The sequence below is a fragment of the Chlamydotis macqueenii genome, chromosome 3 (assembly GCF_036417535.1).
Source record: "Chlamydotis macqueenii isolate bChlMac1 chromosome 3, bChlMac1.mat, whole genome shotgun sequence".
Taxonomy (NCBI): Eukaryota; Metazoa; Chordata; class Aves; order Otidiformes; family Otididae; genus Chlamydotis; species Chlamydotis macqueenii.
In genome coordinates, this window is record NC_141558.1 from 117394839 (window position 1) to 117412357 (window position 17519).

General features: G+C 46.0%; 1 protein-coding gene across 1 annotated transcript in view; it reads right to left on the reverse strand.

Annotated features, from left to right (window-relative positions):
• LOC147601452 (serine/threonine-protein kinase MARK1-like) overlaps positions 1-10308 on the reverse strand; it is a 36137-nt gene extending 25829 nt beyond the window's left edge. The window contains 3 exon segments of the mRNA XM_086744671.1: positions 3741-3794; positions 4458-4661; positions 9943-10308. Of these exon segments, the coding sequence (XP_086600797.1) occupies positions 3741-3794; positions 4458-4661; positions 9943-10308 (624 nt within the window).
• Positions 10309-17519: the final 7211 nt, after the last annotated feature.

Sequence of the window (17519 nt, forward strand, 5' to 3'; positions counted from 1 at the left end):
CCAACTGCCTGCCCGCTACTGAAACTACAGCACACAAGGTTGTCTTCTTCATGGGGAGACACACATTCCTCAGAGTTAGTGTTTTGCACTTGTAATCGGCTTCTGACAAGTTTCCAGCAGTTGTTTACCTGGAAACCAACATTTTCAGATCTTTTTCTGAAGTAACTCAGGTATAGGCATCTTGCAAATTAGGCAGATGTCACTTACGTATTCCATAATACTGCTACGTAACCAAGTCAAGCAGCTTTGCTAAAGCTGCTTGGAGTGACAGCTTCCAACGCAAGGAGAGAAAAATTATTTGAAAGGCTGAAAGAACTGAAATAATGGAACAGCACTGTGTAGAGACCGCAAACACAGCCACACGACACCTTGTGATTCCTGGCCCATACAGCCCAAAGGCATGTGTAAGGGTGTCTCAAATGTGGAGTGGAGAGAAAGAGCAGGGAACCTTATTTCAATACAGATGGTCAAAATGGCAGAGCGGGAGCAGGATGGAAATTAGGCAAACAAACTGTTCTCTGGAATCCTGGTGTATATTCAGGATTGTATTTGGTCCAGTAGAAATGCACATTGAACACTTGATAACACTTGAATCCAAGCGTTAACAGTATCCAAGTATTACATTACATTGCAACTCCTCATTCCATGGAGCACTACTTTGGCATCAATCTTCTCCCCACCCTGACTTTCCCCTTGCAGAAGCATGCTGGTCATTAACACTAGTTATGTCAATAACTATGTATTTAGAAACAGAGATATCTTCAAAGAATAGCCTGTACCCCACTCAGTAACACCCAGGATACCACTATGCACAAAGGAAGAAACGTATTAAAGCAACAGACCATAGTTATTTCCTACAAAGCCAAGTTTGTTAATTTTATAGAAATCTAGACAGACAGTGAAATTAGTTCTCCTTTCATGACAAGGTGAGCTGTAGGATTATATAATGATCTACTTTACTGATAAAAAATAGCGCCTTCAGAATTCACAGACACCTCTATTTTCTTGACCAGCAGCGTGCTGCTCTCTTATAAGGTGTAAGTGCTCCTCGACTTCTCTTCCCCTACCCCACCACATATTTATAGGACCGCTCTTAGAATCATAGAATCATAGAATGGTTATGGTTGGAAGGCACCTTCAAAGGTCATCTAGTCCAACCCCCCTGCAAGGAGCAGGGACATCCCTGACTAGGTCAGGTTGCTCAGAGCCTCATCCAGCCTGGCCTTGAACGTTTCCAGGGATGGGGCATCCACCACCTCTCTGGGCAACCTGTTCCAGTGTTCTTTAACTCGCATCGTAAAAAATTTTTTTGGGAACATCCAATCTAAATCTACGTCCCTCTATTTTAAAACCATTACTTCTCGTCCTATTGCAACAGGCCCTACTAAACAGCCTTTCCCCATCTTTCTTGTAGGCCCCCTTGAGGTACTGGAACACCGCTATCAGGTCTCCCCAGAGCCTCCTCTTCTCCAGGCTCAACAGCCCCAACTCTCTCAGCCTGTCCTCATAAGAGAGGTGCTCCAGCCCTTTTATCATCTTCGTGGCCCTCCTCTGGACCTTCTCCAACTCTTCATTCTTAACAAAGTGCTATTGTTCAAAAAAGCTCACAAACAAGAATCTCCTTATTGCATACTGGTTGTAGCCTCACTAGCTTCACTTTAGCCAGCACCAATCTGAAAAACCTGTACCTATGGCAGAAGCACAAGGCTTGAAAATTTGACTTCTGCTTTCCCAGTTTCGTTTTGCAGGGCACAGACTGCAGAAAGTACAAAGATCCTCTGCCACACCATTGCTAACACTTCTACTTGCTGCCAGGCTGACATCTACATTGAAGATTTACTATTTTAAGTCACTACAACCAAACTGAAAATCTTCAGTTAACCAAGGCTCGCTCTTGCTTTGAAAGATGTGCTTGAATGCTTCTCTAGTTTGTACATCATTACTGAGAAGGGATGTTGCAAAAAAAGCATCGTTTTCAATCAACTGAAATTCTTCCAAACCTTCCACTACTTCTTTACTTCTGTTCTGCTCTTCTCAACAACAGAAAGAACCTAGGTCTGAAGCTTTACACATATTTAAAGATTGAAAAGAAGCCAGCTGACCCCTAAAAAGGGAATATCCAAAATGCCACTTGCTGATCAAATCTATTAAGAAAAAAAAAACCAACACCTTTTGCTCCACTAGCAGTTCCCAGAAGAGCAACAGAATGCTATTGCAGAAACATCCTTAGTGAAGCCAGTACAAGACGACACTTTCGATGTAGCAGATATGCAGAAAATAGAACTGCTATTTTGATATAAACTCTAGTTACGACGAAATCCAAATACTTACATTTGGGAGCAAATTACGATCCCGACAGTGGAAAAAGCTAAGCTGTACTAGTGTGTTACTATCAAGACAGCAAGTTCACAAAAAAAAGACAGCTCTGTCTTCTAAACAGGTGCTCACTAAGTAAGATGAGAACTACATACTGAACAGATTGTAAACAAAATAAAAGGCTGAGCCCTTAATTCAACATTGTTTATCTATTTGAAGAGGTAGAGGTTCTGAAGTAAGAAGTGTAATATATCTTAAGCCTATCACATTGCATGCATAAGGATGCAAAATTAAAAATTCACAAGATCAGCTTACTTGTGTCATCTTCCAACATCTGATGGTCTAAGTTAAAACAAGGATGCCTGCAAAGTACCCTGTCCATCCTACATGGCATAAATAACATTGGAGAGTGGCTAAGAACAAACTAAACGCTTTCTCCCAAACAAAAATAGTACAGAAGAGAAATTAAAGCAAATAAATCAAAGAATTAAAAGAAATAAAAGAAAAAAAGAAATTAAAGCCAAGTTGTTTATAACTCCCCATAACCAAAGTTACCCAATAAAATCCATGTAATGGCAGCCAAAGAAGAAAGACCAGCAATAAGCTCTAGCCTCCTTCTCTCATTCTACAGCTACAGACAGCAGCAGTCTAGTATTTGTAAACAAAAAATGTCCCAAATTTTTCTAATGGGCAGCCTCCAGTAGAACAATAGAACAATTCCGTGCTTCAGCCAAAACCAAACATATGTATAGTCAAGGAGCAAAAAAACCCCAAACCAAACACAAAACTCCAGGGTTTTCTTAAAACACTTATCACAATGTTTACGAAGGACTTCTGCATTTCTATCTACAGGCACAAACAAACAAGAATGTCCTGATTACGCCCAGTTATTTTGTCAATTCTATACACAGAACGTAATTGCCAAAGGTCCCTTGAGTTTAACAAATAAAAATGTTAACAAATTAAAGCTGAAAGAATATTTAAAAAAGGTAAAAAAAACCCAAACAACTATTATACCCATAAAAACTGGCACTCTCATAAGTCCGCAGAAAACGATTACTACATTACAGAAAAATCCAAGAAAAATGCTATCCTTTAGAGCATTACATCTTGATTCAGTACCCAGACAAACTACTTGTGTATTTAATTAGATAGAAATGTTACTGTCAGCAAAGAGGAAAGCTGGAGAAGGAAGGAAGAGCAGAGAAGCAATGCTTAGATAGGAACCACATAGAGCAACTGCCCTCAGACAAATAGCACATGCACATTCCAGCAAAGACAGTAGGATACCACTGTGGCCCAGGGTCATACGTACACAAAAATGTTTGTTCAGCAAGATAAAGGGGCCAAATATTTTTGTCAAGTAAATAAAAGATCACAGTTCAACTGTTTATATACTTTCAGATGTTATGGTATATTCTTACCTTTTGCAGACTAGTAGGATCTAGCTGGGTTTTTTCTATTATTTTCACAGCAACCTTGGGAGAAAATAAACAACCAGAGATTATTAAACTCAGAAAAATATTTGAACAAAAATATACCACACCTCTGTAAGCAAAAGCAGAGATGTCTGCTTTTATGCATTTCATCAAGCAAAATTTCCTTACCAATTAGGATCTACCAGCAGGAGCTCAAAACTTTGCCACCAAATGGTTCCACTAAGGAATCAGTTTTATACTTCTGTCATTGCTTTGACAGAACAAGGTTATCCTGCCCACTGCAAAATCAGGCCCTCCAAACACAAGACCTATCTATCAATAGATTTCAATATCAAGGATCTATCTATCTGCCAACAGATTATCAATGTCAATGAAATGTATCTATCAATAGATTTCTCTTCAGTTTTGGAAATGCTTGAGGACGAACAGACGCCCTCCCAGCCCCAAAACAACCCTCCATGTGCAACAGACTTTTTGATCTCTTCACCAAGAAGTTCTATTTTTTAAAAAGGGCAAGTGGTCAGAGGGAGAAAACTTGGGCACCTCAAAACTTTTCCTATATCCTGAAACAGCCTCTTTGCATCTTCCTTTACGTTGACAAAAAAAAAAAAAAGTATATTTTTTTATTCATAAGAGAAAGGTAAAAGAATAGTAGAAATACTTATTATAAAGACAGCCAAAAAGAACATAAAACACACTTACCTCTCTTCCAGTAAGCACATGCCTTGCCAGATTCACTTTGCCAAAATTTCCTTTTCCTATTGTTTTCAGTAAGCGATAATTTCCAATGTGAGCATGCTCTTCATTGGTAGATGTAATGGAGTTTCTGCATCGGGGGATGTTTTGTCTGCTACTTGACTTGATAGGCTGGACGTGTTGTTCAGTGCATCCATCCACAGAGGTATGCTGGAAGGCAGACAAAATGGTTGGGAATTTCACTACTTGGATTTTGGATAGTTGTAGGAGAACAGACTAAAAGCATACAAAGGTGTAGAAGGGAGTCATTCATTTACTTTGACAATATAACGGATAACTTTCAATGGTAGCCTAAGCAGAACATGCTGTCTTTGGGCAGGCTTCGATGCCCATCTCAAACTCTTTCTGCAGACTCTTTACTTACCAGCTCCAAAAGCAAAACTAGAGACACCTTGGCAGTAATCAACAAACCATGAGAGACTTTTTAAAATATGAAACTATACCAAACTATACACTACACCGCTATGCTGCAAGTAAACTTGCCTAATCATGACCAAATTTAGTCTTTTAAAAGTACACACTACAAAAAAATTGTACTTTAGCATATTTGGAAACAAGGTTTCACTCTGGTTTTTTCTTTACTTTCTTAACTTTTTCTTAACTAAACCTGTTTGCATCTTTTTGTAAGTTACAGAAGTTCTCATTCAATCTACATCTTTATTTAAAAAGAATAACCTAGTCTTTAAAAGAAAACTCGATGATATCTCATAAATATGTTTTAGATCTCAAAAAGCCTGAAGAACTAAAAGGATGTTATTTTTAATGCATGCCAACAGATCATCCCACATGAAGTGTTAGTCACCGAAATGTGCAGTGCTGCTGTACTCTTTAACTTCCAAGTATATAAGGGGCAAGATACAGATGGGGCTTGGAAATGCTCCAAAGAGAAACCAAAGTAACAGAAGATGTCAAAGGGGTGCTAAGAGTTTCAGTCATTAAAATGCTTTCTAACATTAGTGGCAGGTATGTGCAAACGTTCAACAGGTAAACTTTAGCCTCTAACCTTTTAAGTTACAGATTTTAAGGCAGCCAAACACTGTAGGTAGAAACAGTGTCTTCTCAGACTAGTTTTTAGATTTTGTAACAGGAAGGCATGCTTACTCCCAGCTCACTCCGTTCCTGCTAAGCATAAAGCACCAACAAAACTCAAAAGATACGTTAATATTTTCCCATTATTGACTGCTTCCATCAAAAAGTGAGTATCTCGTTCTCTTTGTCCAGAGCACGAACTGAGCCTGTTTCCTTACAGCACAGTGGTTCCTAGATCTTTGACCTTAAGCTGAAAGCAGAGACAGAAGGCAGTGGGAGATTTCGCTGTTTCTCCCAACACGCAACCCAACGCTCCATGCTCATCTCACTCGTAATTCCTTATGTAAGCAATTATTTTCTTATACAAAATGGAATTTAAGGCAGCACTTTCAACTTCAGTGTGCAGTTACTATAGACCGAACTCAGTCCCCTCCTGTAAAAACTCAGGCTTACAAATAGTCCCACTGAGCCGAGCGGAGTTATTTCACGACATAAGCACTAGTAGAATTGGGGAAACTAGCAAACAGCTGCAACGCAACCGGAAAAAACAAGGAGTATATCACAACCAGAAGGTTCTTCCCAAATGTAGCACAGCTCTGCCTACATCACCTCCAGCATTATGAATTATTCACTATGGGCAGGAGAACGGTCATAGAATCATAGAATCATGGAATGGTTAGGGTTGGAAGGGACCTTCAAAGGTCATCTAGTACAAAACCCCTGCAAGGAGCAGGGACAGCCCCGACTAGATCAGGTTGCTCAGAGCCTCATCCAGCCTGGCCTTGAACATTTCAAGGGATAGGGCATCCACCACCTCTCTGGGCAACCTGTTCCAGTGTTCTACAACCCTCATTGTAAAATATTTTTTCCTAATATCTAATCTAAATCTACCTCCCTTTATTTTAAAACCATTACCCCTCGTCCTATCACAACAGGCCCTGCTGAACAGTCTCTCCCCATCTTTCCTGTAGGCCCCCTTGAGGTACTGGAAGACCGCTATCAGGTCTCCCTGGAGCCTCCTCTTCTCTAGGCTGAACAGCCCCAACTCTCTCAGTCTGTCTTCATAGGAAAGGTGCTCCAGCCCCCTGATCATCTTTGTGGCCCTCCTCTGGACCCTCTCCAACTGGTCCATGTCCTTCTTATGTTGGGGGCTCCAGAACTGGACACAGTACTCCAGGTGGGGTCTCACCAGGGCAGAGTAGAGGGGGAGAATCACCTCCCTTGACCTGCTGGTTATGCTCCTCTTGATGCAGCCCAGGATGCGGTTGGCCTTCTGGGCCGCAAGGGCGCATTGCCTGCTCATGTTGAGCTTCTCGTCCACCAGCACTCCCAAGTCCTTCTCCTCAGGGCTGGTCTCGATCCATTCTCCACCCAGCCTGTATTTGTGCCTGGGATTGCCACGACCCAGGTGCAGGACCTTGCACTTGGCCTGGTTGAACTTCATGAGGTTGGCACAGGCCCACCTCTCCAGCCTGTCAAGGTCCCTCTGGATGGCATCCCCCCCTTCCAAAGTGTCATAGACACCACACAGCCTGGTGTCATCTGCGACCTTGCTGAGGGTACACTCTATCCCACTGTCCATGTCGCCAACAAAGATGTTGAACAGGGCTGGGCCCAACACGGACCCCTGAGGAACACCGCTCGTGACCGGTCTCCACTTGGACATCGAGCCGTAGACCACCACTCTCTGAGTGCGGCCATCCAGACAACTCCTTATCCACCGAGTGGTCTGTCCATCAAACCCATGTCTCTCTAGTTTAGAGGGAAGGATGTCGTGTGGGACAGTGTCAAGGTACTTGCACAAGTCCAGGTAGATGATATCTTTTGCTTGTCCCTTGTCCACCGATGCTGTCACCACGTCGTAGAAGGCCACCAAATTGGTCAGGCATGATCTGCCCTTGGTGAAGCCATGTTGGCTGTCACCAACCACCTCCTTGCTCTCCATGTACCTTAGCATGGTTTCCAGGACAATCTGCTCCATGACCTTGCCAGGCACACAGGTGAGGCTGACCGGCCTGTAGTTGCCTGGGTCTTCCTTGTTCCCCTTTTTAATAATGGGGGTTATGTTCCCTCTCTTCCAGTCATTGGGGACCTCACCAGACTGCCACGACTTCTCAAATACGATGGCCAGCTGCTCGGCAACTTCATCCGCCAGTTCCCTGAGGACCCGCGGATGGATCTCATCAGGTCCCATGGACTTGTGCACCTTCAGGTTCCTCAGGTGTTCCCGAACCTGCTCTTCCAGTACAGTGGGCGGTTCTTCATCCTCCCAGTCCATGCTTGTGCCTTCCACAGCTTGGGTGGCGAGACAAGAGCCCTTATCGGTGAAGACTGAGACAAAAAAGTCATTGAGTACCTCAGCCTTCTCCATCTTCTGGGTAACCAGGACACTGGTTTCCTTCCGGAGGGGGCCTGCATTCTCCTTGGACTTTCTTTGGTCCCCTACATACCTATAGAAACCTTTCTTGTTGTTTTTGACATCCCTGGCCAGATTCAATTCCGCCAGGGCTTTAGCCTTCCTCACCTGATCCCTGGCCACTAGCACAGCCTCTTTGTAGTCCTCCCAGGCTACCTGTCTCCGCTTCCACCCTCTATAGGCTTCCTTCTTTACTTTCAGTTGGTCCAGGAGCTCATCCACGCAGACCTCCTGGCCTTTTTGCCTGACTTGCTCTTCATTGGGATGCACCTCTGCTGAGCTTGGAGAAGGTGCTCCTTCAATATGGACCAACTTTCCTGGGCCCCTCTTCCCTCCAGGGCTGCCTCCCATGGCACTTTGCTCATCAGGTCCCTGAAGAGGCCAAAGTCTGCCCTCCTGAAGTGCAGGGTAGAGAGCTTGCTGTGTAGTTTCCTCGCTGCCCCGTGGATCTTGAACTCCACCGTGTCGTGGTCGCTGTAGCCACGGCTGTCCTTCAGTTCCACGTCCCCCACCAGTCCCTTCCTGTTGGTGAGCACGAGGTCGAGCATGGCACCCTTCCTTGTCAGCTCCTCTATCGCCTGCAGGAGGAAGTTGTCATCCACGCGTTCCAGGAACCTCCTGGACTGCCTGTGCCCTGCCGTGTTGTCTCTCCAACAGATGTCAGGGTGGTTGAAGTCCCCCATGAGGACCAGGGCTTGCGACCGCAAGGCTGCTCCTATCTGCCTATAGAGGGCCTCATCTGCTCTGTCCTGCTGGCGAGGCAGCCTGTAACAGACACCCAGCATAACGTCTCCTGTCCCTCCCCTTCCTCTAATCCTGACCCATAAGCTCTCTGTCAGCTCCTCCTGCATCCCCAGGCAGAGCTCACGCACTCCAGCTGGTGGCTGACATAGAGAGCGACACCCCCTCCTCGTCTCCCTTTCCTGTCCTTCCTAAAAAGCCTATACCCCTCCATGCTGATGCTCCAGTCATACGAGACGTCCCACCACGTCTCCGTGATGCCAACAAGGTCGTAGCCCTGCTCGTGTGCGCGCATCTCCAGCTCTTCCTGTTTATTCCCCATGCTGCGTGCATTGGTATAGAGACACTTCAGCTGGGCCCCTGACAAAGCCGACTTGCTGGCTGGAGCAACAGGAGTTCTTTTGGACCGCAGTTTAAGTTCACTCGCACTTATCTGCGATCCTTCCTCGGCTTCTGGACACTCGGTGCTGGCACTGGCGCCGTGCTGACAGCAGTGGGCTGGACTGTGCTCCCCCTCCCCCAGCAACACTAGTTTAAAGCCCTCCGGACGAGCCTGGCAAGCCTTTGTCCAAGCACACTCTTCCCCTTCTCAGTTACGTGCACGCCATCTGCCCCTAGTAGACCAGGCTTCTCAAAGCACGCCCCATGGTCTAGATACACAAAGCCCTGGCTCTAAGCACCACTCCTTGAGCCACGAGTTGACCTGCCAGATACGCCTGGACCTTTCAGGCCCTTTCCCTTCGACCGGGAGGACTGACGAGAATACCACCCGCGCCCCAGAGTCTCTGACTGCTGTACCCAGGGCCCTGGAATCCCTTCTGATGTTCCTCAGGCTGCTGCCAGCTGTGTCGCTGGCACCCAGGAAGGGATAGTAGTCGTGGGCCGTATGAGGCTTGTTATTCTCTGGTGACATCCCTGATCTGAGCCCCCGGGAGACAGCTTACCTCCCGAGAGAGCACATCAGGTCGGCAGATGGGTGCCTCCGTACCTCTCAGGAGGGAGTCACCCACTACTACCACGCGTCTCTTTTTCTTGGTAGCACTAGTTATCACGCGAGCCGGTCGTGCTACCTTGCATGGCTCCAGTGCCTCCCCCGAGGTGCTAGGTCTTACTTCTTCAGCCTGCAGAGCGGCAAAGCGGTTCTGCAGGGGCACCTCGGGGTTCGGGGGAAGCTGCTTCTTCCTCCTGCTGCGCCTTTGCCCTTGCAACTTTCCATTCATTGGCATCTTCTGCCTACTTACTTACCTCGCGTGTCACTGGGGGGGTTTCTGGCTGGGTGACTGCCTGCTGTGGTTCCAGTGCAGACTCCGCCTGGAACCAAGTAGCCAGCTCTCTCTCAGCCTCCCTGATCACCTTCAGCCGCTTGACCTCCTCCTGCAGCTCAGCCACCTGCTGCAGGAGCTCCTCCAGCTGGGCACACCTGCAGCCAGGGCTGCCGCCTGCCCCTGCCCCAGGAGTAGGGGCCAGGCACTGGCTGTAGCCCGAGGTCTGCACCGCAGCCTCTCCCTTGGGCTCCTCCGTCTGCACGGAGGCATCGACCAGCGCCGGGGTAGCCGGTGCCGGCCTCCCGGACGGAGCTACAGGCTCTGCTCTCAGGCAGATGTTTCCCATGTTGCCCTGAGAGTCAGCAACAGGGAACGGCAAATGCCCTGGGTTGGCACCCTCTCTGACGTGCCCTGTCCTCGCGAACTGCCTCGCGAACTGCCTCGCGAGCTGCCGCGCCACACCCTTGCCGACGCGCCACGCCCTGTTTGCTTTATGCCTGCACAGAGGCCGGAACGCCCGTGCCCCCTGGCTCCGCCCAGGGCTCCTCAGCCGCTCTCGCGCGACCTGCGGGCTCCTGGCGCCTCGCTCGGCTGCCCACCGAGCTTCCCCGGTTCGGGAATCCCCTCGCTGCGCTGCGCCGCTGCGGATCGTGCGACTCCGAAGCTGTCGCCTCGGCGACTGGACAGGCAAGCAAAACCAGTGCCATAGACAGAGCCAAAGATGGCTTCACAGGATAGATCATTTCAATGCAGATTTGTCGGGGAAAGCAGTCATTTCATCATCATGACAATGTAACACAGAAGCAAATCTGAAGAAGAAGGAAAAAAAAGTAACAAGGTTCACAATCATGACGATTCTGCATGTTGGTCTTTTTGTGACAGAAAAACTAAGCCCCTCCAGAGAGTTTCTTAATTATTCTCATTTAGATTTTCTTCAGAGTCAACCATTCTCCCTAGCTATGCCCAAGGATGACAGAAAGCATGCATAAAGAAGGTCAAGTGTCTTAGTTTGTGAGCCACATATACACATATATAATTTCTAAATTTGAACAGCACTGAATGAAATTCAAATTATTTTTCTTAAGTCTTGTAATAGGCCTCTCTTTTGCACATAAACACTGTGCTATTGTTCGAAAACACAGAGGAATTTAAACTAGAAACTCATCAACTTCTAGAAAGCAGCATTCAATGAAATCGAAACATAGCAAGATTAAGATGTTGGGGGAAAAATAAAGTCAAGTTAGGTTAAATAATGGTATCTCAGAGAGCATTTGCAAACAATGCTAAAGCTAAATTCCACAGAAGCATGCAATATCCACACTGTCTAGAAAATCAGACTATGTAGTTTTAAGATCCTTCTGGTCCATTACAGTACATTCGTTCATTATGCATCAGCTACTACGTGGCTATTTTAAAATGCCTTTTCGGAAGAACAATCTCTAAACTATGAGAAATTTTCCAGGGTGCTGAAAACAATCAGGCTGTAAAAACCAACACTCTCCTTGAAGTTCACTGCTATCTAAAAACAATTCCAGCTAACAACCTGCATTTCCTAGACAAGATTTTAATTAGGGATTCTGATATTTCTCTAGATACCTTGATAATATATCTTAGTATATATATATATAATGTAGAGGGAAACACTACCTTGCTAGTACATCATAAACATGACTCCCTGTATGTTCAGTTTATGTCAGTACTAAATAAAATATCTAGAAATCAACTCATAAAGTTAGATGTTTCTTAAAATAACACACAATTTTAAAGAAAAAAGGTGCAGTATTAAGAGTTCAGAGCTGAAACAACGTATTAGAGAAGCCATTTAGGTATTTCACACATTAGTCAAGCATTTTTTAAAAACTCAAGAAAAAAAACCCATACCAAACAAAATCCTCCACCTTTTTCAGAAATCTCAATAAAGCAATTCTAGCGTTCAATTTTAGATTGTGACTGAAGAGAGCTCAAATAACACTAATTACTCCTAACTTGGCTTGTTTCCGACACATTTGAGTTATTACAGAAAGTCAATGGCACTAAAATCACACGAAAGTTAACCTGACCCATTGCTTCCCCAAGACTCAAAGCTATCATTTTCCTTGTTTACCCAAGGCAGCTTTGCAAAAGCAAGATGATCCGATGCTCAGACACGTTACCTTGGAGAAAGTGCAGAAGAACTAACCCCACCAAGTAGATACAAAGTGCGTGCTCCACTACTTTACTTACTCAGCATCCTTTAGCCATTTAGCTAGCCACTGGAGTAGTATTTTTACTGATTATACACTGTAACTAAACTTACATCATCACATATATTAACTGCTTTTACAGCTAAGTCTTAAGAAGTCCCCCAAACCATGCTGGCCACCAAACCACACAGTCTTCCTCAATCAAACAACCCTGAAGGCCTCTATACTCCTTCTGAGTAACGAGGTAGCTTCCACACATTGATCTGCCTACGCATACACCTCACTTGATTAAACAAATGTCTTAGTCCTGAATTTTCCCCTCCTTGAATCACCGCAAGACAAATTCCCTGGTACGCATGCACCCTGCACCCATGGAAGCAAAGTGCACACATGTGCTGGTAGAAAAGGCACACCACACTTCCTCACTATCTCCTGTTCTGAACTTCAGTTTCTTGCAGCCAATTTTTAGATTCATAACTCCAAGCATTTTCAAGCGTGTGCCATACACATGAGCATTTGTAACAGCTGCAATATTTTGCAAGGCACTCAAAATAGCTAGCACAGACAGAGGGAGTCTGAAGGGTTTAGAAGACCGTCTCATAAAAGGGATCTGATCGGCAACAGCTTTGATTCACAATACCGGGGAAGGAAAGGGAAGAGAGATGAGCAGTGTTTTCCTGGATGTCCAGCTGTTTTCATGTTTTGACTGCTTGCTGTCCATAACTATTCCTGTAGGACTTAGGAGCTTCTAGCAAACCCCTTCAAACAAGCCTTTTTCTTTTGCCGAAGCAACAATCAAACTAAACTAGAAGAGTCCAACTTCTTGAAATATCTTGGTAAACCTCAATGTAGAAACCAACAGAAATGTTCAGATCAGCTTGTTCTGCATCACATATCAAGAGCACCCAGAGGACCAGCTTTGCAGGTATGAAGCATGGTGCAACTCTGAACCACACAAAATGATAGCGTCTGATCCATCAGCTACTGCTAGAAGAAGGGGATTCACTCCTCTTCCAGGTAAAACTCGCATCTCCAAAAAACCACAGCTTACTCTTGCCACATATACGCGTTGCATTGTACTACAATTACTAAAGCACCTCTGGTGTCAATCAAAACATTAGTACAGCACTATCTACTCTTATTTCTAATATCTCTTAGAAACATGAAAAAGTGCTTTGGAGAGGGAATTAAAGAGACTGAATCTAGGCACACATGTTTCTTTTCATAATTTCTTATTAGCACTGAAATGCATACTAGATTTGGAATGCACAACAGAAATCTTGTTATTAAAAAAGAACAAAAAACCCAAACCAAAGCAACCTACTCCACTGAAACAGGATAATATGCAAGACTCAGCTCAGAAAAACTCAAGAAACAAACATGCACACACAGTGAGGGAAAAAGTATATTTGTGGCAGTAAAAACACAGACTCCGTGGATGGTGTTCCAGAGACCTTTATTGTTAGTCAGCAATAGTCTTTTATACTCCAAGTTACACGCGAAGCGCACACACGTAATTATCTAATTTGATTGGTAGCAATATACTGTTCGCGCGCCTTATGCTTCATTTGGATTGGTTATAGTTTTTGGGTTGTCTTTACTATTTTTGCCTTAGGTATTTCCTCGTCTTGTTCTAGTTGCTGCTTTTTGTTATTGAGCAGGCGGAGTTCAAGGACATAGCCTAAATTTGTCAATGTCAAACAGCTGCGTTGCACTTTCTGCCTCCACATTTCCCCCTTTTTGGTTTTCTGCTATCAATACCTGATGTAGCATTCGCTGTATCATTTTTTTTGTAGGCAGGTGACCAAGTGTGGAATGATAATGGTTATACCTAGTATAATGCCTAGTATAATCACAATTCCGATTTTGACCAAGGATAGCAACCACCCAGTTATGCCACACACATGCTTAGCCAATAAAATTACTGATCACACATTACACATATTCATGATTGCTAAGCAAAACTAAGTTTCACTACCTTCTAGTAATTTTCTACTACCTCATTCTTCTACTATTACAGACATAACAACTCCAGTAACTTTCTTATCTATGTTCTGGTTTTGTTGGGTGAGGGGGTCCTAAGGTGGCAGCTTCTGTAGGAACCTGCTAGAAGTCGCTCTCCTTTGTTCAGTGGACTCGACTGGGCCTAGGGCGGACCTGCTGCTGGCCAAGGCCGAGCCAATCGGTAGCAGAATGTCCTGTGATAACGCCTCTGCGATAACGTATTGAAGAAGGGGAAAACAGAAAAAAAAAAAGAGGGAAGGAGAGAAGATGTGAAGCAGCTGAGCAGGGGTAGAGAGGGGAGGTGCAGGCCTCATGGGCCTTGCAGGCCTCACCCTCTGGCCTCCTGCCGGGCAGCCGACTGGGCCCAACTCGGCCCGGCCTGGCCGCAAGAAGTGGAGAGGAGATGAGAAGTGAATAAGACGTAAAAAGGATCCTGAGAGGCATCTGCCAGCCTGTTGTGAGGAACAGCTGCAGATGCCAAGGTTAGTGAAGAAGGAGGGGGAGGAGAAATGCGGCTCCTGGCCGAGATTCCCCTGCAACCTGTGGTGAAGACCATGGTGGAGCAGGTTGTCCCCCTGCAGCCCATGGAGGTCCACGGAGAGGCAGAGATCCACCTGCAGACTGTGGAGGACTCCACGTTGGAGCAGGTGGAGGCCTGAAGGAGGCTGTGACCTGTGGAGGGCCCACTGGAGCAGCTGTTCTGGAGGGACTGCACCCCATGGAAGAGATGACCCACGCCGGAGCAGTTTCATGAAGGACTGTGGCCCATGGGAAGGACCCCAAGCTGGAGCAGGGGAGGAATGCGAGGAGTTCTTCCCCCGACGATGACGCAGCGGCGTAAAACAACGTGTGATGAACTGACCGCAACCCCCATTCCCTCTCCCCTCTGTGTCGGCTCGCGGGGGGGAAGGTAGTAGAGATAATGTTAAGCCCGGGAAGAGGGAGGGGTGGGGGGAGGTTATCTTGTTCCCTGTCTCATTCTCCTGCTAGTTTTAGAAATAAATGAGTATTTTTCCCCAAGTCGAGTCTGTTTTGCCCGTGACGGTAACTTTAAGGATTTCTCCCTGTCCTTATCTCAAACCTTGACCCATTTTTCTTATATTATCTCCCTCTGTTCTCCCAGAGCGTGGGGGGAGCGAGAGAGAGACTGCGTAGTCTGGTCCCGATCGGGGCTGAACTACGACAGTCTTTTTGGCGCTCAGCGTGGGGCTCGAAGGGGCCTCACTAGATCAGTCGTGAGATCATCAGACCTTAGTCTGAGGATCCAAGGTTCAAGCCCCGGTCAGTCCCAAAGGGTTGAGATAAGGACAGGTTTGTACACAGTGTGTTGAAAACAGATTTGTTACGAGTGTTCATTAAGCTGGTTTGGTCATCGTTGGTCACAATGTTGTTTTATTTGTTCTCGCAGTTGTTTTTAGAGCTGTATTGGATAGCACCCTACTTGCCGTATTTTCTGTTTGTCGGTGTTTGTGCACGCTTTATCAATGATGTGTGTTGGATCAAAGGCATTGTTCTGCTGTGCTATGCGGCACTGATTTGTTTAGTGAGATTGCTGGTAACAGGACCATTTTCCTATCTGTACTGAATGGCAGCGGGCAGTGTGCAGAGTGAGGAGGCAGAAGCAGCTCCACCCGGGTATTTCGGGAGCCATCTTGTGGGTGTTGTTTGGAACTATACCTGCTGTTTTGTTCCAGGAAGCCAGGCCGTAGGGGAACATCTGTTTACAGCTTTCCCCACCTTGCCAAGCTAATTTCAACAGCTTTTGAGAATGCTGAATACCCTTTTGATACCCCTACCACCGTGTTCATGGTGACAAGTCTCTTGCAGCTATCTCAGATCTTGATATTGATTAAGTTTAAACAATTTTTAAAAAGTATTATGGCTCCTCCAACCCCTGCAACAGACACTGTGGCTACTCAAACTCCTGCTACAAATGCTGCAGCTACTTCAGCTGCTACGGCAGGCACCGCAGCTACCCCAGCCCCTGCTACGGGCACTGTGATTGCTTCGGCCCCCATGCCAGACACTGTGGCTACTCAAACCTCGGCAAGCAGTACCAAAGAGAAACCAAAAAACCAATCCACACCAGTATCAGTTGTCCCTGTACATAAGAAATACACCAAAAAATCAGTTTGCAAGGTGAAAGAGGATGATGAACCAGGGCCGTCACATGAACAGGGAGAGGCAGAAGGAGAGGTAGTCACCTGATCCCTATCCCTGAGTGAGCTGCGAGATATGCGAAAAGATTTCAGCCTTAATCAAGGTGAGTAACTTGTCACCTGCTTGCTCTGATGCTGGGACAGTGGGCCAGTAGCCTGGAATTAGAAGGCAGGGAAGCCAGGCAGCTGGGATCCTTGTCTAGGGAAGCAGCCATTGACAGGGCGATTGGAAGAGAGTCAGCAGCCTGCAGCCTCTGGAGGCAACTCCTGTCAGGTGTGAGGGACAGGTATTTCTTTAAGGAAGATATTGTATGCACCCAAGCAAATGGAGGGAGGTATACAGTTTCTGAGGGAATTAGCTGTTCGGGAGCTGATTTATCATAACCTGGATGACCCACGAACATCCGTAGATCCAGATGAAACTGAATGCACCTGACCCACGTGGTGGAAATTTGTACAGAGTGCACCATCATCGTATGCCAACTCATTGGCAGCCATGAGTTGGAAAGATGGTGAGATGCCACCAGTACGTGCAGTGGCTAACCAGCTCCGACAATATGAAGACAATCTCTCTTCCCCGATGCGGGCTATAGAAAGACTGACTGGGAAATCTGAAAGCCAGTTTGAAAAACTGTTAGAAAAAACTGTCTGAGGTGTGTCAGAAACTCGAAGATTCTTGCTCCCCACCTGCACGGACCAATATCTCAGCTATTAGAAGAAGACCTCATCCTCCTCCTGCTCAAGGGAGACGGTCCACCCGACGAGATGACCTATGGTTTACCTTGCGTGACCAAGGAGAGGATATGAGGAAGTGGGATGGAAAGCCTACCTCGGCCCTAGAGGCACGGGTACGTGAGTTGCAAGGTAAAACAATCACAAAGGGAGGTTCTTCCAGGCAATTTGCTGCTCCAGTCTCCAGTGGGCAGCTCCCCAGACAGCGCAGAAGGGCTGATCTCACCTCTGATCCTATGGAAGGAACTTCTGATTCATATTCACAGAAAGTGAATAGAAAATATTATAAACAGGACTAGAGGGGCCCTGCCTCCAGCCAGGCGGAGGAGAGGGACAACAGAGTTTATTGGACTGTATGGATTAAATGGCCTGGCACATCAGACCCACAAAAGTATAAAGCTCTAGTAGAGCTTCTTCTCAGAACAAAATTGGTCCCAAAATGTGAACCAAGTTGCTGCAGTTACCTGTACAGAGTGTGC